Source organism: Strix aluco, chromosome 16 (genome assembly GCF_031877795.1).
Source record: "Strix aluco isolate bStrAlu1 chromosome 16, bStrAlu1.hap1, whole genome shotgun sequence".
NCBI classification, from domain to species: Eukaryota; Metazoa; Chordata; class Aves; order Strigiformes; family Strigidae; genus Strix; species Strix aluco.
Genome location: NC_133946.1, coordinates 17,554,213 through 17,578,321, shown reverse-complemented (window position 1 = coordinate 17,578,321; position 24,109 = coordinate 17,554,213). Strand labels below are relative to the sequence as shown.

The following is a 24,109-nucleotide window of genomic DNA, read 5'->3' as shown; positions in this document are numbered from 1 at the left end:
CGACTCATCTACCCGTGACCACCTAAAGCTGGCTACAACCAATGCATCTACTCACCACGGACCCACCTACAGCCATCCGGAGGGACAGGCATCACCCAGGGGCAGTTGATCCCATGTCAAATAGTCATCCTTCAGCAAGCAGAATGAATTGGTCTCAGAAAATGCCTCTGTCTTCATGGGCTATTAAGTAGATGAATAGTCAAATGACTAACTTAAAGTAGACACCACACTCCTAGATGGCCAAAGTGAGATATTTGGGCTGGATTTTTATCCTCTCCCATTGCACCCAAGAGCGCCTCTTTCACCAGAGGCTGTTGACTTTCAAATGGAGTTTCTGCAACATCCACTGACAGAGAAGAAATCATCAGAAAATGTGGTTTTCTTTGATTTTACGATATTCTTTCTATGACTAAGGCTGTCAGGCTTGTGAACGTGGTTGTTTTTTTAAGTGTATCCATCTCTGATCCACAGATAGGGCTCTGTAATTCAGGAATTATGCTGAATTAACGTACTCTGCATCAGTTATCTCCTCCCAGCAGCACTTCTCCCTTTCTCTTTGCTCCTGGCCATGACTGCATTTAGTTCTTTCACAAAGAGCATCTTTTAGCTTAAGAGATTTCCCCCAGAGAGTTAGTGATCAATAGCTACCTTACTTTAAACCCCTGTTTTAATCTGAATTACATTCCATGTGTAGACCAGCATTAAAAAAAGATAAGAGCTATAAATCCCCATTAAAGTGAGTGCCATCATTGCCCAGCTGCAGTGGGTCTGGGCACTTCCAGCATGGTCCACGGCTCTTGGGGGTCTACGGAAAAATTCAACTTCATTAGGAACCTGTGCTTAGGCTTGCTCACTGGCTTGGACAGTCTGGGTGAATCGACATCTTTTACCATCACCGCCTCACTTTTACTTCTGGATCTTACTCCTGCCTTACGAAATTTGCCTGTTGAACTACATCAACAGGGATGAGGGTGGGATGGGCATCTTGGAGCGGGCGGCTTCTTTGTGTGCAGGAAGGCATGGTCTTTGGGCCTGGAAACATCTCTAAGTCAGGGTTGTTTTGCCATCCTGGGTGCATGTTTCAACGGCAACATTATTGTAAAACAGCTTTGTGTTTACTTTGTGTACAGAAAAGATAAAATCAGCATTTATATGCAAACATGAACCAACAAGGAATTTCAAAATCCTGCCATTTCACTCCTCTGAGAAGGAGAGCCAGGGTTATTGTGTAACCAGAAACATCTGAAAGCTGGGGATTTTCTGTGTCTAAATTCAATTTAGATTTTAAGAGGCTAATTTAGGATCTGACTGTATCACCTTGGGCAGCCAAAATAGGATCTGAAACACATGGAGACAAGGACTTTGGAGTGGAGACTTCTCTGTTTGGACAACCTGGGGCACCGCATGGATCTGAGCTCTCCCTTTACAAATAAAGGCGGTGAAGTAACATGAGCCAGATGCTCAGCCAGAGTGAGCCACCCGAGCCCCCTCTGATGTCCCCATCTGCCCTGGGGGACAGGAGGTGTTCACGTGCCCACCCCAGCCCTGCCTTTCCAGGGCAGCCAGCGTGCACAGCTGGAGCAGAGCTCACCAGAGCTCACCATGGCTCCTTGAATGTCAAGGCCTGAAAGCATCAAACATGCAGAATAAGGGTTTTTACTGGGATTTCATAGCTTGAGTGCTGTATCATGCCTCTGCACATTTGTGATTGCTCAGGGACACATGCCAGGCTGGCGGTGGGGCTGGGAAATATGGAGTTCACAGCAGAGAGCTGCTCATGGTTTTCTAAAAGAAAATGCCTACCGTAAAAACTTCAGGGCACAGGTGTTATCTATCTCTTGGTGATATGGATGTCTGTTAAGTACCCTGGAGAAGAAGGCTGACTCCATTTGACTAGCTTTAGCCCTAGGCACGCAGCAGCCAGTGTGGCCCTGTGCATCTCGCTCCCAGCTACACCATGCCCAGGGCATCACTTCTAAATACCTTCACCGGCTTTAAAATTTATGTGCAAGGAGAGCCCAGCGTGCAGATGCTTGTTTTCAAGGAGAAAAATAACCCCATGGGAAACACTTGTGAACAAGACCACCTTCCTCACCACGGCTAATGCCATGCCACCAGTCCCAGTGGTGGGTTCAGCTTCCCAGATGCATCCCTGCCTGGAAAGCAAGGTGCCCTGAGCTGCCTCGCTGCCTGCCTGCCTGCCTGCCTGCAGGGAAGCAAGGGGCTGGCAGTACAGGGGGGTGTTTCTCAGTTGACCTGAGGAAGAACAAGAGGAGTAGTGGGACTGCTTGTGGCACTCGCTGAAGGGATCCCATTGCACCGCCATCCCCTAATAACTACCCCATGCTCACCTCTGGGCTAGTGGGGGTGCAAAAGGGAGAATCTGCCCCAGGGCCAGCACTCTCCTTCCCAGCTTCCACCCTGCTCTCACCCCGGGGGTTTGTTTACCCAGGGGTGCAGGGATAAATGGGGATAGGGAGGTAGGAAAGGTCGCCTGGGTGGTGGCAACAAAAGGGGACATTGTGCCTCCAGGGAGGGGGCGGAAAGGCCCGGGGAGACGGGAGCGCTTTGATGCAGTCTGGATGAAAATGGGAAGAGAGGAGGGGGAGCAAACAGAGGGAGGGGACAACACCAAAACCCGAAAGGCAACAAAATGTCTCCCAGCTGGGACATAAGTCAGGACGGTCCCTTTATTTAGATGGATAGAGCCAGACACAATGCAGGGCATCCAGGGGCCACCCTGCCCCTGTCCCCTCCCACCCCTTTCAAGTCCTTCCTCCCTCCTCCTCCCCTCCCTCCTCAGCTTCTCACTTTCTTTTCCATTTTCTTTCTTTCCTTTGCTCCCCCTGCTCCACCTTCCACTTCCAGCTTTCTCCCATGGTGGAAGCATGAAGAAAGAAAGTGGGGTGATATATGATGCAAAGTTAATTTTAAGTAGAGGTTGGAGAGGGGAAGACTGAAGGCAGCGGTGAAAAAAAATGGGCTTGGAGACCCGATGAGGGAACCACCTCCATACACACGAGCCATGAGGTCTGTGTTTCAGCATGGGGTTTTTGTCTCTGGTGCAAGCTATGGGCTGCAAATCCTATGGCAGGGCTGAATCCTGGGCAGAGTGCTTGAGGCTGTTACGCCACACAGTGCGCTCTGAGATGCTTTAAGAGCATAAAGCTGGAGCATCAAAGCTACCCCCGTGGCTGGAGGAGCTTGGGGACAAACTGTCCCACACACCCGCGCTTCTACAGATGCCCCCAGCTGCTCTGACGGAGTTTTCTGGGGGCAGCTTCTTGCCACAGGGTTGGCTGCAGCCTGGGGCATTGCCCCTCACATGTCCGGGCTCATTTCTGGCCTGAACCTCCTCGATGTTTCTAGCCCCTCCATAAGGAAGGAGGTCCAAAGGCCTACTGCCTCAAGTCAAGACATAAGGCAAGCAAAAAAAACCAAAACCCCACCACACACATTATTTCTTCCAACCTGCCAATTTTCAGCCGGCCACCTGACTTTTTCTATCACAGACTTGCTACCACTTTGTTAAGACAGAGGCAGAGCCCAGGGTTTTTCTGGTAGCTCAGATGTTGTCGCTGTACTTTGACACTATAATTCAGAGGTGCTTCAAAATTTCCAGAAAAACTGAAATTTTAAAATAATGGAATCTTTGCTTCAGCAAACAGTCTGTTGTACATTTTCACCGTGCAGAACTTTGGAGATTTCAATAAAATGTTTACCATTTTGGAATTAAAAGTCGTTTCGTTAAACAATTCCTGAAATGGTTTGTAACCCAAATGCTGCACTTCTCAAGTTCTTCTTATTCACCGCATCAGCTTTTTCACTGAAGAATAAAAGCTAGATGGAAAAAAATCTCAATTCAGACAATAAATTATCAGGGGAAAGAAAGAAGCAACAAATTCTCCACTTAGTTTATTTTCAATAAATAACTTAATCAGCTCTGGTAAACTAATAGCTTCCATAATGCTCAGCTCAGAACTTGGCTGGAAGTTCATTACTTGCTTTGTCGCACACTAACAAGCAATGCTTGCAGTGAATTATTTTGACTCTCCAACAGAAGTCTCAACTCACTTCCCTTATTAAAATAGAAGAAAAGAAGTCTAAATGGGCACGAATAAATGAACACAAGAAAGTTACTTTGCATTTAGCTTAACTCTGCCGGCTTGCCACAATTTGCTAGAAAAGAGCTATACAGCTGTTCAGACTGCTTGTGTTCAAGCAGGCATGTGTCGCACCCACTGCCTGGCTACGCAGAAGCTCGCTGTGGCACCAGGGCTAATCCAGCCACATGGCAGGATGAAGTAGCCTACACTGAGCTCCTTCAGGGATGCCTAAGCTGCTCCTTGCTCTCTCTGTACCGAGTGCCCTCCGCAGTGGCTGAGGAGAGCCGCTGCAGGATCTGGTTATTGTACCCTGTACAAGGATGCAGCGATGCGCTGGTGCACCGAGGCGGTGACGATGCTACTTCATCGGGTCAAGGCTGACGGTGGTGAGAAGTTGGGATGGGAAGGCGGCAGCATGATGCGGGTGGCTGTTTTGTTCACTCGCAAGGAATGGTCCCCAGTCCTGTCTCCCCAAACACTGCAGAAGCAAACAACTTGCAGGTAGCCTGTCTTGCGTCCTGCCCCAGCCTGTCCCCCCAGCAGCCTGAGAAGCCCTCTTCCTCTGCTCCTGTCTAGCTCTGCTCCTTCCCTGCATGATTTCTGCCACACACACACCAAGTGCAGCCCCTGTCCTATACCCCAGGCCCCACCAAGGGTCCTGTCCATGTAGCTCAGGCCCAACCGGCCATGGGATGTGCGAGATATGGACAGTGCCCTTGCTTTCTCCAGCAGGTTTTACTGCACTGAGGAGGTTGGTTATGATTTCTGAAAGAGTGCTCAGAGGTCCCTTTAACAAGTTCTGTGCCTCTCTTTAAACGGCAAGACTTGCCTGCCGGCAACCATTAGTTCTCTTCAGCATCATAAACAGAGTCAAATTCAGCTTACACCACGTCTGAACTTGGCTTAGGCACTAGTTTTTCTGCCAGTACATCACTGTTTTCAACTCCAGTCAGCACTGGTTTGAAGTTATTACTGTCTGGTGGTTGGGGTTTTTTTGGTGGTGTATGCATCCTAAATGAGCTTTGTGGTCTCCCCACTTCAAAAGCCTCTCTGCTCTCACCCCTCTTTACTGGCTGTCCTCTAGCAAGACCAAAGACCGAAGGGTATAAACTATCTCAGCAGCACCCCAGGTCCATGGAGCATGTGGGGATGCAGCATGTGGGACAGTCATGCAGGCTGCTGGAGAGGGGGTTTGGGGGAATCAGGCAAGGAGATGGTGCAGAGCTGTGCCAGGGTGCACCCAGACCTGGTCCCCATCCTTGCTTCCATTCAAATCTGACCCAAATACAGTGTGCGCTGCAAACTTCGAGCTGCTTAAGGCACATTTCACCCCCTCCGTTGCCCAGTTTGCGCTGGTGCCAGGCGTCCCCTGGGCAAGGAGAAGCAGTGGTGGGGCGGGCTGGCTGGCACAGAGCCCCCTCGGCGGGGAATGACATGAGGGTGCTTCACCAAGGGGAGCAGCCGCTTCCACTGACACCAGCTGGCCTCCCTTCGACATCACCAAGCCCATGCCGAAGGCAAGCTGGTGCCAGGGATGTGGGAGCCAGGAGGGATTTGCAGGTACTGTGCTGGTGAGAGGATGATGGTATTTACTAATACTTCTAAACTCGATTTTTATTTACCCAGTGGGTTTCACCTGCTCTTTCTGTGTATGGTTCTGCTAAAGGGACTGTGGCTCCTTTGTGGAGCCTTGAAGGAATTGTGTGTGTGAAAGTGGGAAACAGAGAGAAAGGGAAAGCCTGTTACAGTATTGCAACACTTCCTCCTAGTATTTAATAGCCTGACAAAATTCATCATTTAAAAAAAAAAAAAAATCTTGAAGTGCTTCACTCAAGGGATGGATATTTGCTGTGTTATAAAAGTGTCAACATTTCGCTTACGAATTGGTCATTCTTTTGGCAGTGACTTTAACAGAAAATTCCCCTTGGGGCTATCATGTCTCTCTCTGTTGGTTTTTCTTCCCCTTTAAAAAAACAAAAACAAACAACTTAAAAAGCAAGCACAATTTACTGGGTCTGGTGACTGGATAACTATTGTACTGCAGGCTTTAAGTGGTGGGGCTGAGGCCGGAGATGAAAGGAGATCAAGAAGGGAGAGAACTGAGGCTTCTCCAGCAGCAAGGTGGATGCTCATAGGTCAAAGCTTGAAGCGCTGCCCTGGTCCCTGCAGCCAAACCATTGCCTTACCAGAAGTTTCTCCTTTTCTGCTGTTTATACCTCTGATCTTACTAACATCTAACCCATAAACAGACGCATTTATAGAGTTGGGGGGGAGGGATGTCACAGCCTAATACCTGAAGACATTTCTCTGTGCTTCTTGCTCTGATTTAATGCACTATGCCTTCCACTGCCGACCACTGTCTCCCACTTGCTTCTCCTTTTCATTTCCATGTTCCTCTACATGACTGTTTATTTCTCCTCTATTGTAAAGCAACACTGATAATTTGAGCAGATATTAAACGTCTGTCTGGTCTTGGGTTTTTCCTGCCCATTGTGTGTGGATGCTGGTGTGGGAGCCTACCATCTCGCTGGGGTTTCTCCGAGGATCTCTCTCCTGCCCCACCTGTGTGCAGCACAGCCATGCTAGGACTTCAGTTCAGGATCACTTCAGTTATTCTTTTGCCACCTTGTTGTGCCCTGGGACAAAAGAGAGGTGACAACAGGAGTGAGGGGACAGGCAGCACTCTGCAGGAAATGCGGATTTATTCATCCTGGTCTGAAGAATGATCTCTGTCTGATTGTAGGCTCTCAAGAACAGGGGAGAATCTCCATTTAAAATACAGCAGAAACCCCAGTCTCTGATGGTTTTGCCACACTTTCCTTAAGCTAGGGATGCTGATAATCCTCTTCAATTTTCCCCTCTTGATGATGGTGACAGCAGAGGTGCAAAGCAGCCCCTCCTACGGGGAAGTGCCTTAGGATGCCACTTCTCCCATTCTTGCACAGCTTTAGCCTCTTCCTCAGTAGATCTTTATTATGGGAAAAGACAGGATGGAAGAAATACATGGATATAATAAAAAGACTGAGCACTAGTAAGTCTAAAACCTCTCCATGTCCTCAGACTCAGCTACAGAAGCATCCACTCACTTCTCCAAAGAACAAACCCCAGGGATCAGCTTGAGACCTGTGGTGAGGTCCCAGGGGATGCTCTGAAAGCACCTGGCAGGGCTCCTCCGTTCACGTGCGCCAGGGCACGCACAGAGCTCAGAAGGAGACGGGGGTTCATGGTGTCCCCAGGATTTTAAGTCATTTGTTACACTGCCCGATAGCCTCTTAAGGGTGCAACATTAACTTGCGATTACAGCTGGTGCTGCTTCAATATTGTTAGTGCCATAACCCCCCGGTATACCTTTGGCTAACGCTTGGTTGATGGTAGTTTCTGGGAAGAAAACCAAACCCTTGTTGGCCGATGCCCAAACTGGGCAAAGCCCGGCCAGCTCTGCCTGCCGTTGACTGTGCAAGGGGCTGCCTTTCTCTCTTAACTACGCACACACCCAGGCTCCTGGCTCACATCCAATCCAGATAAGAAATGACTGAAAATTGTTACTGTTAGCTGGCTATTCTGTGACCTGCATGAAAAGAGTGAGATGACCCCGGGACTAGTCTTAGCACACAGCCGTCTGCCCACAAACCGTGGCAGGCGAGAAGCCTGGGTGCCCAGACCAAAGGCTGGCAGGACAAGTATTTTCCTGGCGGCTGCTCCCCACAGCCGGGAGGGGTGGCAGAAGCAAGTCGATAGGCAGGAGCTCTCCTCGCTGCCTGCTGTGCTTGGTGTGTAACAAGATCTTTACAAGGTGTTAATGCAAAAGTGAGTTGTTACACACTGAAACCAACCGTTGGCTGTTCTCTGCAGGAGGATCTGTGGTAAAGCTGGTATTTGCTGGTGATATCATGTGGTGGTAGGAATGGGAGAAAGCCTTCTTCCCTTGGACTCTCATCCCTTAATGTGCCCCGGGGCAGCGCTCTCCTGGAGACCCTGCAGTGCTGGGGCTCTGCCGCAGCAGCTTGCCCTGCAAGAAGGCCCAGCAATGCTCTCCTGCCATGGAGATGCTGCAGGGCACCCCCCTGCCTGCTTCCTAGTGCTTCTCGTGGTGTGCAAGCCTTCAAGCCAGCTGTATAGTCCTTTCCTACAAAATTACTGTTTTAATAACAAGTGGAGAAATTTGGATGGAGTGCAGCCCTAGAGTTGAACCTGAGGTTGCCCATAAGGGGGTGACAGCATCGTCTAAACACATGGTTCATTGCAGGGAACTATTTTCACCATGTTCTGGGCTTCATGTGCTTTGCGTTAACAAGAAAAACTTCAGCCTGAGCAACTCAAAATGCCCATGGAACTGGTTGAAAATTTAAGTGTTCTTCCAGCCTTGGGAAGGGGACAGCTAATCCTGACACCATCCTGCAACTTGTTTCTGCTCCATTAGACATGTATGTGACCTGTGAAATGCTGGTCAGGAAAATGGGAACCCATGGGTGTATGTAGATATGAGAGGTCTGCAGAAGTGTGTTTTGTAGTTGCACATTGACAAGCCTGTGGCTCCTGCGCCCTTGGCTTGCTGCTGCCTTTTTTTTTTTTCCCCTTTTGCTTAATTCTCAGAATTCCTCAGTGTATTTATTCTGCCTGAATCTGACTCTCCTGCAGCCCTGTACCTTAGGGCTGGGTTTGTGTCTTCCTGGGGAGTTGGAGTTTCCATTTTAGGCACTGAATTTGTAGTTATACATCTAAAGAGAAATGATGTGCTCATCGGAGACATTCCCCTCGCTGCCCCAAGTGTTTCGGGTAGCAGTTTGGGCAGGCACCCAGACATCCTGGAAGTCCCCACAGCAGCCCTCAATGGCAGCTGACCCAAACACTGGAAGTCTCACCATCACATGGAGGCAGCTCCTCCAGGCAGGGGAAGCACCTGGCTGTGAAGGCAGATCTGGGGTTACTCTTGCTGCTTACAGGTGACTCTCACAGTCAGAGGGCTTTCATCTCCAAGTCTTTGCTCCAGCACTATTTTGCATAAATGGAGCAGAAAGGTCTAGGTGTGAGCTTTTAGAGTCAGGAGTCTTCTCAACTTGGTCCAAGCAGTCTTCAGGTGGCTGCTGAAGAGAACAGGAGCAAGCTGGGCTGGCTGAAGGTACTACTGTCTCTGCAACTTCCCAAGAAGCTACCTTGCATCCTCCCTAATGCTTTCTTAAAAAGGCAAAATGATTCACTACCCTTCTCTCTGGTGTAGCCTCTTTAGTAGCTTGGTCTCAGAATCTGCTAGTGACTTGTGGTCACCACAGATGGGGAAAGAAGTCCCTCTGTCCATCTTGTGTTTCTAAAACAGGCATACATCCTCCTCCCTGCACCCTCCTTCCCCTCAAGTGTTTGGAAGACTCATGACCACCTTGCTTTTCCCAAAGTAAATTGTACATTCCTGATTTCCCCCTATTTAGTTTCTGCTGAAACACTGGCTGACAGCATTAAGATAACTAAGACACTAAGCTATTTTTTTTCCTATTATTAATAGTGCTTAAGTGAAAACACTTCACAGCTAATTTCTTGCCAATACAGTTACAGTTGATGCTGCTTTAATGTTGCTGCAACAGAATCCTGGGTGATCTGATGAACCTAGTAACGATGCTGGGAGTTACTTGACTGAGAGCCAAATACTGCTTTTGAAAATACGAAAATGATCAGTGCTCCTAAGGAAGGAAAACAAACACCCTGCCAAGCAGTAGTACAACTCCAAACAAATGCATTCTGCCATAATGGGACAGTCGTGCAGCTGAACACAGCAGTCCTGATTTCTAAATTGCTTGGAAAAGATGGCATGCTGTTGTTTTAGGCTGAAAATAAGTATGTGGGAATCTGCATGGGTTTATTCCTGACTGAATTTTTGGAGGTTACCTGTGAGGATGAAGCCCCTAAACCCCCACCAGGGAAAGGTACCATGTCACCCCCCCAGCCCACCACAACCCCCAGGTCAGCTCACAGCTCTTACTCCTACCTGTGGGGCTGTTGAAGAGCCATACAGGGCAAAACCTTTGCAAGCAATTTATTAAGCACTTGAATTCCCAGGGCCTTTCAAAGGGACTGTTTATTAGAGCAACTTTGATTAGGGAATGAACTTGAAGCACAGTAAGTATTGCTCTTCCTTGCAGGCTTCTAAATGCCACTTGCTGTTAGAGCCTGCATTTTCCTATGGGGTTTCTTTTCTCTTCAAATGGAATCATGTATGTGGAACACTCTTACAGATTTGTATTACAGAGCACCCACTGCAATTACTGACTTTGGGACTGCTGAGCGATGATGCTCGTGAAAACTTCTACCTTCCCAGTACTAATGCAGCGGAAAGATTACACACACAGTCCCTGTAAAGTAGGTCAATTTTAATAACCCTTTCTGCTTTGTGTTCACTCAGCATATTCTATAGGCCAGCCCATTTCGCTCCATTCAACTAGTATCATTCACTAGAGCTCTTGACGGGAAGGAACAGCCCCTGCTGTAGTTTTTCACGCCATCATCACTGCGTTTTGTTTCACAGCAATCTGTTTTACCCCTGGGCTCACCTCCACTGGCACAGGTCTTCAGCACGAGCCCAAAAGTAATGGACTGAAATGGGGCCTGACAATAGTTTCTAAGGAGCAATTCATGTTTGCTTATTGCCTTTAGATAAAGTTTATGTGCATGCAGCTGAAGTTAAGAGTAGGTCAGAGTGAGACACTTGGTTATGTGTGGGTTTTGATTTACCATGCTGTTCTCAGAGATGCTGCTCCCCTGAATAAAGGCACCCCAACCTAGCTCCTGAGAGTAGCTGCCAGGACAAACTCCAGACACCCACTCCCTCCTTACCTTCCCGTGACTCTCCCACCACGGTAGGTAAGAGCAGCACAGCCTGCAGCACCTTCTGCATGTCCAGGGAAGTTATCAGCACCGAACCTGCCTTGCCTCCTATACCCATCTGCCACTCCCCACACAGCATCCCTGCAGTACCTGCACCAAGTGCCGAGTTCCTAAAACTTGAATGAGGGAAAAAAAAAAAAAAAAAGCAAGCCTGGAGGTTATGCTCTGCTGCTCCTTATTCCCTTCTGCACATGAAACCTGGTGTCGTCCCCCCCCCCAGGCACAAGTTACCGCGGGCATTTCTGGCAAACACACGCATCTTTACAGCCCCGAAGCCATTTATAAATAGATTTTTATTTATAAAGTCAATTTACATAAAATATGATACTCTTTTAAAAACTGCATATGTACAACTTAAGAAATCCTAGCAAGTGCATACAAAAATGCCTTCAATACATTTTTTTTTTTAAAAAAAAAAAAAACTTCAGTTTTCAGAGAAGTGGACCTTCACACCAGGCAAACTTGGACACCACGTTAAGACACAACATAACTTTACAGTCTTTTACTAAAGTGTTTGGAGAGAAAAAGACACCACTTTTTTTTTAATCTAAACCATGTATGTTCCCAAAACATTCTAGCTGGCAGTGTTCAAGAACAAGGGAATAGGACTTGCTAAAAATAGAACTATCTCCTCACCCCTTTTCTCTAAGGTTTCTTGTACAAAAATAAGTCTTCATACACCAGTGTTCCCATAGGCAGTTCAAGTTACATATAAAATAGAATCTGACATGATAAAAAATTCCCTCCCCCTCCAGAAACAAGGAAGCATCAAGTGGTTTGTTTTTTTTTTTTTTCCCACCCCTCCAAAGCAACATCAGACAGCAGCCGGGGGGAGCGTGGGGTCGCTCGGGCCTCCTCTCCGTCGGCAGCTCCCGGCGGGCAGGTGGAGCCGCTGCCCCGGAGCCGGTACCGGAGCCCCGCCGGTCATTTACACCATTGCACTTTCCACAGCCCGAAGACGACGGGTGAACCCGGCGAGAAGAGCGGCCAGCGGGGTCCCGCCGGGGTCGGGGCGGGGGGCAGTATTTTGGGGGGTGGGATGCTGGCTGCTGCGGAGAGCGAGGGCGCTGAGGTACTGCGGGCTGAACGGGCTGCGGAGAGATGTGCAGAGAGCCCCGATGGGTGCGTGTCCCGCTCCGCCGGGGGGAGCGGCCCCCCCCTTCCCCTCCGCTCCCCCCCCCGCCCCCTCCGGTCCCCCCCTCACCTCCCGCCGGGTCAGCAGCTCCCCAGCCAGCTGGTGAAGTCCAGCAGCTCCCGCTCCTCGGGGCTGAGCGTCGCGTCGTAGCCGCTCTCCTCGGAAGAGCAGGGCGAGCCGGGCACGGAGGAGGCGAAGGAGGGCGAAGCGGAGGAGTAGCCACCGCCCTCCCCGACGGTCGCCCGCCCGCGGCCGTCGGGGAAGGCGGCGGCGGCGGCGTCGTGCTCGTCGAGGAGCCGCTGCAAGGCGCGGATATACTCGACGGCGGAGCGGAGGGTCTCCACCTTGCTCATCTTCTTGCTGGCGGCGCCGTGCGGGACGTGCTGGCGGAGGGCGGCGAAGCCCAGGTTGACCAGGCGCACGCGGTTCCGCTCCCGCTCGTTCCGACGGGCCACGGCGGCCGCCGCCGCCGCCCCGGGGCCCGGCAGGGCGGGGAAGGCCAGGCGGCGCTTGCAGCGCAGCAGCTCGGGGGAGGCGGGCCGCCGGCGGCCGCGGGGGGCGGCGGGGGGCAGCGGCGGCAGGGCCCCGCCGTTCATCGCCGGGCGGCCACGGCGGCGGCTGGCGGAAGGCGCGCGAAGGGAGTGAGAAATGCGAGGAAGGGGGGGGAAAGAAAAATAATTACAAGCTAAATTTAAAGGGGAAAAAAAAAAAAAAAAAAAGAACCGAAAAAAAAAAAAAAAAAAGAAGAGGGCGGCGGGGGGCGCGCGGATCCCGGTTCCCGCCGCCGCTCCGCGCCTCTGCGGCGCGCGCCGCCGCCGGCCGGCCCTTATCAACGCGCCGCCGCTCGCGAGCCCCCGCCGGCCGCACGCGCCGCGCACGCCGCGCCACGCGCGCCCCCCCCACCCCCGCCCGCCCCCCCCGCGCGCGCCCCCGCCCCCCGCGCGCGCCCGGCGCGTGGCGCCGCCAGCCCCGGCAACCCCCCCCCCCCCCCCTCACCTCACCCCGCCCGCCGGAACGGGGGTGCGCTCCCGTCCCTCCTTTTGCAACTTTTTTTCCCTTGAATCACCGCTTCTATTTTTATAATTTTAATATTTTAATTTTCATGATCATTCGGGGGCGGGGCTCCCCCTCCTGCCCCGCCTCCCCCCCCCTTCTCCCCGCACACCTGGTACTCCCCCTGCCCCGGTGCGGCGCCAGCGCGGGGTCCTGCCCCTCCAAATCTGCCATTTTTTCCCCCCAAAACCGGGCTCCTGATGGTGTCGGGGGAGGAGGCGCGGCGGGGACCCCCCCGCGGGGCGGTGGGTGGACGCGCCACCGCCCCCTCCATCCCCCAGCGGGGTCGGGGCCGTGCGGGCACCCGGTTGCTTTGCAAAGCGAGGGGCTGTGCTGCGTGTGCCAAAAAATAAAAATAACAATAAAAATAATAAAAATTGATGGCAGTTGCGTGACGGCAGTCGCCTCGCACGGGCCGTTCTCTGCGCGCCGGCTTCTGAAACCCTCAAACTCTCCCTAAAGGAGGGTTTCAAGGCTAAAGGCAGGGCGAGGGGAGGAAAAACGCGAAGCCTGGGTGGCTCGGGGGTCGCCCCCGGGCTCGCCCCTGCCGGGGCCGGCGGGGCGGGGAGGGCAGAGCAGAGGAGCCGCTTCTCGGTGCCCCCGGGAGCCTGGGGGGAGCAGTGACTGGGGGGGGTGTTCGGCTGAATAAACGGGGTGGCTGAGGGGGTGCTACACGCACCCACTGCCCGGGGGCCGCGCCCCGGCCCGGCTTCCGAGATGTGCTGTCCCGGGGGCTTTGGTCCTGCGCAGCCTTTAAAAAAATAACAAACCCCAACAAAACTGCGATGCTAAAACAGCCCTGACAGACCTTTGCGCTGGCCCCTGGGCCAGCAGCCCCTCGGCCTGACCGGCTGCAGGAGGTGGAGGATGCTCAGCCAGGTTGAAGCTTTGCAGCAGCTGTTAATTAGAGAAGTGCTAATTGCCCTCTGCAGGGTCTCCCTGCGCCCAGAGGTGTGCAGGTGGGGAGGTTTGAGGCAGTTCTGGGGCTTCATGTTTTGGCAGGGAACACATAACCCCTTCTCAGGAAGATGCCCAGAGCGGGTGGCAGGGACACGCGCGCGCCCTCGGCAGAGCCATCACCGCGCAGACTGTGCCAGCGAGGCTCTGCAGCACGATTCGGGGATCAGGGCAAGGATCGGCATCCCCCTGGCTACCCTGAACCGCTTGGGTTCTGCCCTAGGGTGTATTAAACCAAAAATATTCCTACAAAGAGCCATCCGTGCTTTCTAGATGTGACATGGAGGGGGCTCTCCACCTGCGTGGGGTATTTAGGGAGCAGCCAGGCTCCACCACGTTGGAAGAGAAGTATTTTTCCCAGGGATCAGTTGCAACAGCAGCAGGTTGAAGGAGCGAGTCCCGCTGCAGCGTCGCAGGCAGCCGGGCTGAAATTCCTGGAAGTGACGGGAAGGAGCCTGTGAGCACTTTGCACTTCTGGTAATCCCACGCAAGCACACGTCAGGCTTCGCGCCCAAATTCGGTGGCTTTTGAGACGTTCTTGGCCCCCGACGTGGGGGAGAAGCGGCGAGCAGCCGTGCGGCTCCTCGGAAGGGTTTGGCCCAAGAGGAGCAGCTCGTGGCCTGCGGCGCAGGCAGGCGCCTGCTGCCTGGGGGGGGGTTCCTGGGAAGCGCAGGGGAGCTGCTTGCGCCTCGAATTGTGCTTGTGTCACGGGAGGGTTTGCTCAGCTCAAGCCGTGGAACGCTGGCGCGTGTCTTCGGCATCTGCCAAGCTGCCTTGGCTGGCGCAGGGGCTGCCCTTGCCCTCCGCAGCGATAGCGGCTTAGGCAGAAAGGGTGTTACTGCAGTGGAGTAATAGTGATGTTCTTTTATTACCTGTCTTTAATTTCTGATGCAAGCCTTTCTCACAGGAAAGAGGAAGCTGCTGGCTTTGAAGCTTTTCAAGAGAAAACCTTCTGTATCGAAGAGCCACGCTCAAGACTAATAACTGGATTTTTATCGTACAAAAATAACTACAGGAAAATTTTTTGTCATTAATAATGCACAGTTCAAACACCAGTAAAACCAGTCTCAAGGGACAGCGTGCGGCCTGCAGCCCCAGCGTTTCCACGCTCAGCTCAGGGACGAACTTGCCTTGTCCAAATCGGCTTCGGGGCTGCTGATCGCGACGCGAGTCCCCGGCCAGATGTGGCTGTTGGACCTGGGCCTGAGCACGGCACAAAGCAACTGCTTACGCTTTCTTAACAACACAGCTGTATTCCTGATAGTCTGAAGGAAGGTAGGCACATCTCCTACTCCGAGAAATGTAATCTTATTTGAAATCTCTTTATGAAGCTAATGACTATGTAAGATCCAGTAGAACAAGACATCATTAAACACTGTCTGTGTTCACAATCAACTTCCTGATCGTAATCTGGGGAGAGAGAGCATCCAGCAATGTGCTACCCATCCCCAGAGGGTGGGGAGAAGAATTTCTCCCCTCCTGGCACAGGTAAGGCAAAAGTGATAAACGCACAGTTGGTGTGGACGCCTCAAAGTCCTGCGGGGCTTCGGCCAGCGAGGTGCGAGGTGGGTGCACTCTGCTCAGAGGGAGAGTGGCTGTGAGGAAGGGCCCCCGAGCCCTGACACCACGTGTTATTTCTTGCATCTGCCAGAGGTGAGAGCAGAACGCTGCTGCCTGACTTGGCACGTGTGTCAGCGGGAACGTGGCAGACGAGGTGCTGGCTCAGTCCCGCCGTGACCCAGGTGTTACGGGCAGCTGACGTGAGCTTTTTAATTTTTTTGGCCAAAACTTTCTGGACCTCAGTGGAAAGCAGTCCCATTGCAATAAGGCTCGAGAGGGTGAATGCCAGAAATAAATGGCGATGGGCAGTCGAGAAGCCCCGTTCTCGGTGAGCAGGTGAATCCCCGTTTGCCAGGCTGGGCTCTGCTCGCGCTGGTTTTGCTAGGAGCAGGGCTAGAGTCCTGTCTTCAGGTCTATCACTTGCACAGCTGCCTCCTGGGCAGTTATCGTATGCAATTAGATACCATGTGGAAAAGAAAAAAAATTTAAGTAGGGAGGTGTGCTTTAGAGCTATGAGTGCAGTTGTTTCGCTTTCGGGGGGGAAAGAAGCTTATTTGAGTTCATTCTGAAGGGGACTCCCTGTCTTCAGCTTATGCTCTTTTCAAATGTAATCTTTCTTGCGCTTGATGAACTTTTTTTTAATAACTCTTCTGACATTTTTTTTTGCTCATCTATAATTAATTTCAAAATACCTGGGAATCACTGAAGGATTTCTGAGACACACTTTGGAAATAATAATAAATAAAAAAGTCCTTTGGAGATTTTATGATTTCTCTCCGGTTTTGTTTCTTCCAAGGCAGCCTCTGGCCAGCCTTGTTTCCATTCACAGCGGAGTTGTATGGTGCATCTGAAGCTTGGCAAAGCCCAGCGCCTCCCCCTTTTCTTCTCTCCTTCCCTTCTTGAAAAGAGGCAGCCCCGGGTTTAAAAGTTGATTTTTAGCTTTGATTGTGCGTATGTGCTATATGAATGCTAAGCAGCCTTTACAATGCATCCTTGTGATGCGCCCGGGAAGGCAGACGAGGGCTGTGGGGTCTCTCTGGCTTCCCCTCATTCATACGGCCTCGGTGCGGTTTGATGTGGGCATGTTTTATTTACGAGCAAGCTGCAGGGTGAATATAGCTGTGTTACGGGCTGTAGCTGAGGGACCCAATGGGCTGAGCCAGTGACCCTTGTGAATCTGCCACGTTTGGAGCTCCTTTCCTCCCCGGAGGAGAGTTATTCTCCCTAATGGTGGTGCGGGCTGGCGAAGGAGGAGGCTCCCCAGAGGCGGCAGGGACCCGGCATGGATGTGTCCTGCCTGGACCATGGGTGTAGTTTTGCCTCCTGGGGCGACCTCCTCTCCCCTGCCTCCAGCCCATCCTGTCGCAGGAGCACAAGTAGCAGCACCCCAAAGCCGAGGGGGAGGTTTCTCTTACCTGCTGCCCGGCTGGAGTTCAAGCAGCTGGGGTTGGGGTGCTGCTGTTGCATCACTTGTGACTGCACCGATGGGGCAAGAGTCAGAAAAGTGGATGGTGAAAAAGCACAAGCATGAATTCAGGCTCTTCCCCTCCATTTATGTTTAGTCTCCCAAGTTCACCCGGTGCAGCATTAACACATCAGATCCCCCAGCTCTCTTAGGACATCCATCTGACAGTGTGGGCAGCATTTCCCTCCGGCTCGGAAGAGGGTTGGAGGTTTTTAGCTCTGCAAAAAATGTGATCTGGCTTTGTTCCCTTTTTTAAATCAATCCTTTCCTTCTGGACGACGTGGCACGTCCTTCCGACCCCCATGCAGCTGGGGATGCCTGGGTTGTATTTTCACAGCCTAACAGAAGGCTGCAAGCTGCCCCAAGGCTAGAGGAAGAGGGCACCTGGGCTCCCCCGGGTATTTTCAGCCTCGCTACCTTCTTTCCACGCTCCGGCTGATAAGCAGAGATAAGGGACAAAGCCGCAGGTGGGAGCTGTGGTCACCTGTGGTTTTTGCACCACGTTTGGGAGCGGTAAGTTGTGCTCTTGCAAAGGGGACCAACTGATAACAGCCGGCAGGGCGGGCAGGAGGCCGAGTCTTGCTGGAAAAGCCACGCTGCCATCCAGTCCTGCCTCTCTGCCTGCTGGGCTGGGGCTGGGGGGACACCCTGCTTCTGGCCAGGGCTCCCTGGGCTGCTGAGGCAGGCGTGTGCCCATGACATGGCACCCAGAGGAATTTTAATCCCAGAGAAAGGGAGGTTTTGTAAAGAGCCCCTTTCAGTGGCCACAGTTACAATGAGCGCGCATGCCCCCCCTGTGCTCACTTTGGTAGTGCATGTGCTGAATGTGCCTCCCTCAATCAGAGCCCATCCTCTTAATGCCCCAGGTCTACTAATGCTCCTACTATCGACTTTCTTTTGGGCAGAGGGAGAAACTTCTTTTGCTCTATTATTTTTTGATGTGAGAAATTCACATATGTTCTGCCCCAAAGAGAAATCTTTCAAGCCATACCTATATGGGATAAAGTGTAAGACAAAGGAAAGAGAAACAGCAGAAAATGCCTCTAACCCCAAATCCAGCACGGCGCCGGAGCAGGTTACCGAGGGAGCAGGCACGAAGGCAGAGCGCCGAGCGCTGGAGGTGGGAGAAACATCTGAAGCATCAGAGGACATGGGCAAGCTACCCAGGAATAGGCATTTGCAACCAAACCAGAGAAAACATCTGTTAAAACTCAGGTTTTTAAAGTTGCAGATCTGCTTTGAGAGCTTGGTGAGGCACTGAAGGTGCCTGTTTTTATGGCTGGGGACAAAAGCATCTTTTGTGGAGAGACTAGGAGCCCTTCCAAGGGTGTCGGTGATGATTTTGTGACGTCTCAGGTGGTCCGGCAGTGAGGTGCGAGGCTCCTGCACTGACAGAGGAGACCTTTGGGGAACTGGCAAGGGAACCGCCCATCTATTTCCTTCAGAAATCACCCAGGCCTTCGGGAAAGGCTTCTGCTGGCCTGTGGGGACCTCTAGTGTGAGATCTGGCTTGGCACAGGTCTCGGGTGGTGTGCCTTTAGGGTTGGGAAGGAAACTGGGGTCTGGGGGGAAATGAAGATGGGCTGCATGGGTTTGCTCACTTCCCCGGCTGTGAAACAGGGGATGACCACGGCTGCCCTCGCTCCTAACCCGCCGTCGCTCTTGGTTGGGCTTCTGTACCCAGTGTTAGACCCAGAGCTGGGGTTAGACCCGGAGCTGTGCTTCAAACCTTCTTGCAACCCTTCCAGATTTAACCTGTAACTCTACCTATGGACCAACCCTGCTGCCTCTGTACCCGTGCCCATTTGGTGGTCAGTCCCCTTGAAAATGCGGGTGACAACCCAACCGTCTGCGTCCCGTAGCGCCAGAAGGAATGACGGCTGCTATCAGCTCTGCCTTTGGATGCAGCCCTAACTCCACCACAGCTTTTCATAAGGCACCTTCCCCACCTGGCCCATCGTGGGGACCATGTGGATATCACAGAATCACAGAATCATCCAGGCTGGAAAAGCCCTTGAAGATCCTCCAGTCCAACCATGAACCTCACACTGACTGTTCTCAACTCCACCAGATCCCTCAGCGCTGGGTCAACCCGACTCTTCAGCCCCTCCAGGGATGGGGACTCCCCCCCTGCCCTGGGCAGCCCATTCCAATGCCTAACAACCCCTTCTGGAAAGAAGAACTTCCTAGGAGCCAGTCTAAATCCAGCTGCTCACCTTGCAGCTATACTTCTGTCCCCGGGGGATCTGCACTGCTGCGGATGACGTCTGGTCCCTGCTCCCAGACCTGTGTGGCTGGGCATGAGCTGCCTCCCCAGCCTGTTGCCCTCTCTCTGTAGTGCTCTCCCCACTGCTCCCTGCCCTGCTGCCCATCTGTTGGCCTTTCTCAGGTGGTTTCCAGCTGTTGGCTGGGGTAGGAAGGTCTCTCTGTGCACATGGGTACATCAGTGGCTCCCGCTGGGCATCGGGGACCCCCCACGGCAGGGACCCACGACTCATGGGGAATGTGTTTGGAAACAGCTGCGGCAGCTCTCCTTGGTGTCTCAGGAGGTTGCAACCAAGATGTTTTGCAATAAAACTTGCAGAAAAGCTAGTGATGTAATCAGAAGATCATGACATGCTTTTTCCTGTGCACAGGGCTTTGTGCAACTCACTTTCTCTTGCTTCTCTTTGCTCTACAAAATGCATCTTCCTTGCTTTATTCACTCTCCTCCTCTTTCTTCTTAGTCATTTTCCTGTAGCTACAGTTACTGATGTGGGAGGGTTTTACCTTTTTCCCCCCGTTCTTTGCCACCTGGGGGGAGTGCAACTATTTTCCATTATTCTGTTTTACCTCTTTTCCATCAGCCTAGCTCCGAAACTAAAGTTGATTAAGGCACTCAGTCTCCCTTTGGACTGATCATTCTTGAGGCTTCTTTGGTATTTACTTTTGGGAAACACACATCCAGCAGGCAGCTGGTTTTGAAGACCAGAAGTCACCTGAGTCTTCTGTAGCCGTGGGTCCATGGGGTCTTCAGTGCTAGGAGAGAGGAAAGGACAGAGTCAAAACGTCCATGGACGATGAGGGTTTCCCAAGCAGGGGTTTATATTTATGTATAGCCATTTTTCTGAATAAAATACTACCAAAGGGATTTTTTTCCCTTTGCCTGCAAATAAGTTTTAATAGAGTCTTGGAAGACTCATGCAGATCTGTTTGGGGGTTTTGATCTCTTCTTTAAACAACAGGTTATTTTTTTCAAAATAACATTTTCCTAAATTTTTTCCCAAGATACTATTTATGAAGATTTAAAGTAGTTAGTGACGGTGTTCATTAAGCAAAACTGCATCCCTGTGAAGGTGAAAAACAGGGTATTTTGATACTGAAACTTGATTGAACAGTTTCAAAAATTTTTTCAAGGAGCTTTGCTCCAAACCCTGTGAAAGGCTGTTTTTCTGTATGCCTTTCCTCCTTTCCCCGCTGGCTGTGTGTTGGAGCTGATGGCAGCCCACCGAGAGCCTGGGCAGAAAACAGCTGCTCTAAACAGGATTTAATAATCAGTCAGGAGGAGGTGCATCAGCACGTGGTGGGGACTACACTTCCCGAGAGGCCCCGCTGTGGCCATGCCTCCCTTTGGTGGAAACCCAGGCTTTATCAAGAGCTGGGGGCACCAACTGCCAGCTCTCTCTGGGGACAAGGAGCCATGGGACCGGGGTGCGGGATGAGGACCACCAAGTGCCAGCTGATGGTGACCAGCCTCTGTGTCATGGTGAGCAGGCAGGTTTGAGGGGATCTCTGCAGAATCGAGGTGAACTGTTGCCTTCACTGTCCCTGCTCAGAGAGGGTCGGGTTTTCCCACGATCTGTTTTTTGCGGGTGGAGGACAAGCAAAGCCAACTGCCTGAGTTATCGTTGCACGCTGGGCGGTTATCGCTGGCCGCCAGCATCGCCCCCCCCCCTCTGCTGATAGACTTCTCCTTTCTCAGGGCTGTCACACCACTGCAGCTCTTTCACAACCCAGCAGCCCCCTCGAAGGAGAAAGGAAAGGTCGCTGCCAGCAGAATGGGTGGTTTTCAGCAAAAAGATATTTGCTCCTGTCTCCTCGGAGCAAAAGAGGGAGAATGGATCTTCTGCAGTCACACGTTGCTGGGAGGGTGGTCGGCTGCAGGTGGGATCAGTGAGGATATGAAACTGCAAGGCTTCGCTGGAAGTGTGTGTGAGAGACCTGCAGAACCGCACCGCAAAGTGAAAGCTATTCTAGGGATCCTTTTTATCAGCTTTTGAAGCAAATTCAAGGGGAGCTTCTTGACATTTTCTGTTAAAGCTGATGGGAAATGGTGGAAACCGGGGAATGCTTCTTCTGGGTGTTTTCGAGTTGTATGTGCTTGTTGCCTTTTCACTTCATCAAAACTTGCAAGCTTAAAAAAATAATAATAACCTGTGTTCAGTTCAAAGAGGGTTGATGACTTGGAAAGAGTGTAATTAAAAGGTAGTACCTTATTTGGGGCCACACATGAAATTTATAGTTTGTCCAAATTTCAACATTTCAAGACTGTTGGCTGTAGTGGCTGTACTCTTCCAAACAACAAGATATGACATTTGGAGGCAGTCAAAGGAGGACTGGTAGCAAGCATGTTTAGAGATGTTAAGGCACAGCTGCTGTGGATGGCTAAAAGCATGTTACTGCTGTTGGGAAGATTTTAGACCGGTGTTTCTCAGAAACAATGATGCACTTAGCATTTTGCTGGGTGTGGGTCAAGATAGGCAGTAATGCACAGCATGCAGGATCAGTAGGTGCCACAAATTAGGTTATTTATGAGGAGAAAATGCTATGGTTTGGATGTATTGAGCATCTGAAACTATAAGTCTCCAGCAAAATGTATTAGAAAATGACATACAGTGGGGATTATGTTGACACCAGACTGTCACATTTGACACAGGGATAACTCCCTTGTGTTTCTGTACCATAAAGGCAGAAAATGATGAAACCTTATCTTAGGAGCTCGGAGTGGCCTCACATCTTGTATTTCCCAGGTTCATTACACTAGAGCTGGAGCTGTTTTTAAGCATCCTGCTGCCGGTGCCTCCGTCCCAGCTCTGCCACTGGCCATGCTGCAAGGAGCCCTGCCCTAGGGCCAGGTGCCACCAGAGATGTTCCCTCTCCGTTGCCTGGACTTGCTCTGGGCAACACAGAGGGTAACGTGCTGGCCGTCACCCCATGCCCTGGGCATACCAACACTCTCAGAGATGGGACAGAAACATGGACGGCCCAGCAGCATGTCGCAGAGACAGAAACCAGCACAGATTACTTCAGAATAGCACAAGACTCAGCTCTTTGCACTCTACAGTAGGAAATACAGCCAACATCAGGCAATGGGACTAGCATGGCAAAGAGCAAAGCAGAGAACATCATCCCTGCCTGAAACCACTGCTGAAGCTAGCAGCCCTCATAACTGCACGTGCGTACTCTGCGGAGCAGGGTGGGACCGCACGGGTGTGCTGCAAGAGCATTGATCCTCTGGGTTTTCTTTACGTGCTGGGAATTTCATCCATGGACACTGGCCAAGAGACTGTGGGCTGCGTGGCGTCGTGTGCACTCATTATGCAAGAGAGAAAAAGAGCTTTAGTATGTTGAAGTGTCTGGGGTTTGTCCTTCTACATGCATTTTGGAGTACACGCAGTGGTCTTTGGATCAGGCTGTCTGCATCTGCGTGGGGCTCAGCAGTATACACCTCTAAGCTTTGTGTGCCCTCAGCAGGAGCTGCTGCCTTGTCAATCCCTTCCTAAAATCCTTCTCTTCCAGCTGCTGGGGTTGTCCATTGCCACACTGAGCACAGTCACTCACTACGGGCTCCATTTCACCCTCATCAGCAACATCTCCCTGGAGAACAACTCCTACAGGGTCATCCACCACGCAGGTACGTCGGGGTTGCACCCCAGTGAGAGCGCAGGAGCTGCAAAATCCCCTAAAGCGATTGAAGGAAATGCTGAGGTATTGCGGGAGGAGGCAGGGGCTGGCTTTTGGAGGATGTATTAGGACTAACACAGTCCCACAGGCACTTTTTTCTGTATCGGCACCGAGGGGTGCTGTTGGGGCACAGGGTGCTCAGGTGCTGCTGCGTTCGCTCCTGCCCCGTTATTCACCATCTCCCCGTCCTTCCCCCGTGCCATGCTGAAAGCTCCGGGGGAGCTCGGCCACCGATGGACCTAAAGGTGCAGTGGGGCTGGAAAGGCCCTGGGGGCGTGGGGAGAGGGACTGTTCCAGGAGTTGAAGCAGAGCATAGAAAATTGAGGCTGGGAGGAGAAATGCGTGGAAACACCTGTTTTGGGAGGAAATGTGGGGTTTTTCCCCTACACAAGGGAGAAATATAAACTGAGTCTCAGATACAAGGCTAAAGCAAAGAGATGAGAACAGCCCAGATACTAAAATACCCTGCTCTCTGCTGAGCTCACATCTGCTGCTTCTTCAGAGCTATACTCTGGGCTTAAACATGCTCATACACTCTTTAGATGCTGGTTCTCAATTTCAGTTTAACAAGGCACGTGTTAAACTATGTTAGTCCAAAGCTAAGGTACAGCCCTCCCCCTTTCCTACAGACACCAGGGGTTAGATAGGCTGGAACTTAACACAGCCTTGCAGGCTCTCCCTTCCCAGCCCCTGGGTCCCTGAGCCCTGCCCCAGGGTACCGGCTGTGACCCTGCCTTAGCCAGGAGGAAACCAGTGGGCGAGTGTTGCACCAGATTAGCCACGCACAACGTCCTGATCGGGCCACAGGACAGCCGCTGTGCATCTGCATCCCCTGTTTGGGGAGATCCTTATCAGAGTGCTGTAATAATTGACAGCTTGTGGTCTGTCGGGTGGACCGACACCCTTTCAGGGTGCTTTGCTCTGCTGGAGCTGTGGGAACCGCTCAGAGGTTTACAGCCCTGCCAGACAAGCAATACACAGATGAGGGGTATTGAATAAATTATAAAACAATTTCAG

At 51.7% G+C, this 24,109-nt stretch overlaps 2 protein-coding genes across 3 annotated transcripts in view; one reads left to right on the top strand and one right to left on the bottom strand.

The window, feature by feature from the left end:
* Window positions 1-11,253: 11,253 nt before the first annotated feature.
* On the bottom strand, window positions 11,254-12,918 carry ASCL2 (achaete-scute family bHLH transcription factor 2). The gene is made up of 2 exons (XM_074841992.1): window positions 12,184-12,918; window positions 11,254-12,070 (listed from the first exon to the last, which is right to left on the bottom strand). Exon 1 carries the CDS (start codon window positions 12,708-12,710, stop codon window positions 12,195-12,197), a length of 516 nt encoding a protein of 171 aa, XP_074698093.1. The 5' UTR covers window positions 12,711-12,918; the 3' UTR covers window positions 11,254-12,070; window positions 12,184-12,194.
* A 7,850-nt stretch (window positions 12,919-20,768) lies between these two features.
* The window catches only part of TSPAN32 (tetraspanin 32), a 33,641-nt gene continuing 30,300 nt past the window's right edge, over window positions 20,769-24,109 (top strand). For both annotated transcript variants that reach the window (XM_074842002.1, XM_074842001.1), the window contains exons 1-2: window positions 20,769-20,894; window positions 22,928-23,042. In XM_074842002.1, the coding sequence (XP_074698103.1) occupies window positions 20,829-20,894; window positions 22,928-23,042 (181 nt within the window). In that variant the 5' untranslated portion in view covers window positions 20,769-20,828. The remainder of the gene's footprint in view (window positions 20,895-22,927; window positions 23,043-24,109) is intronic.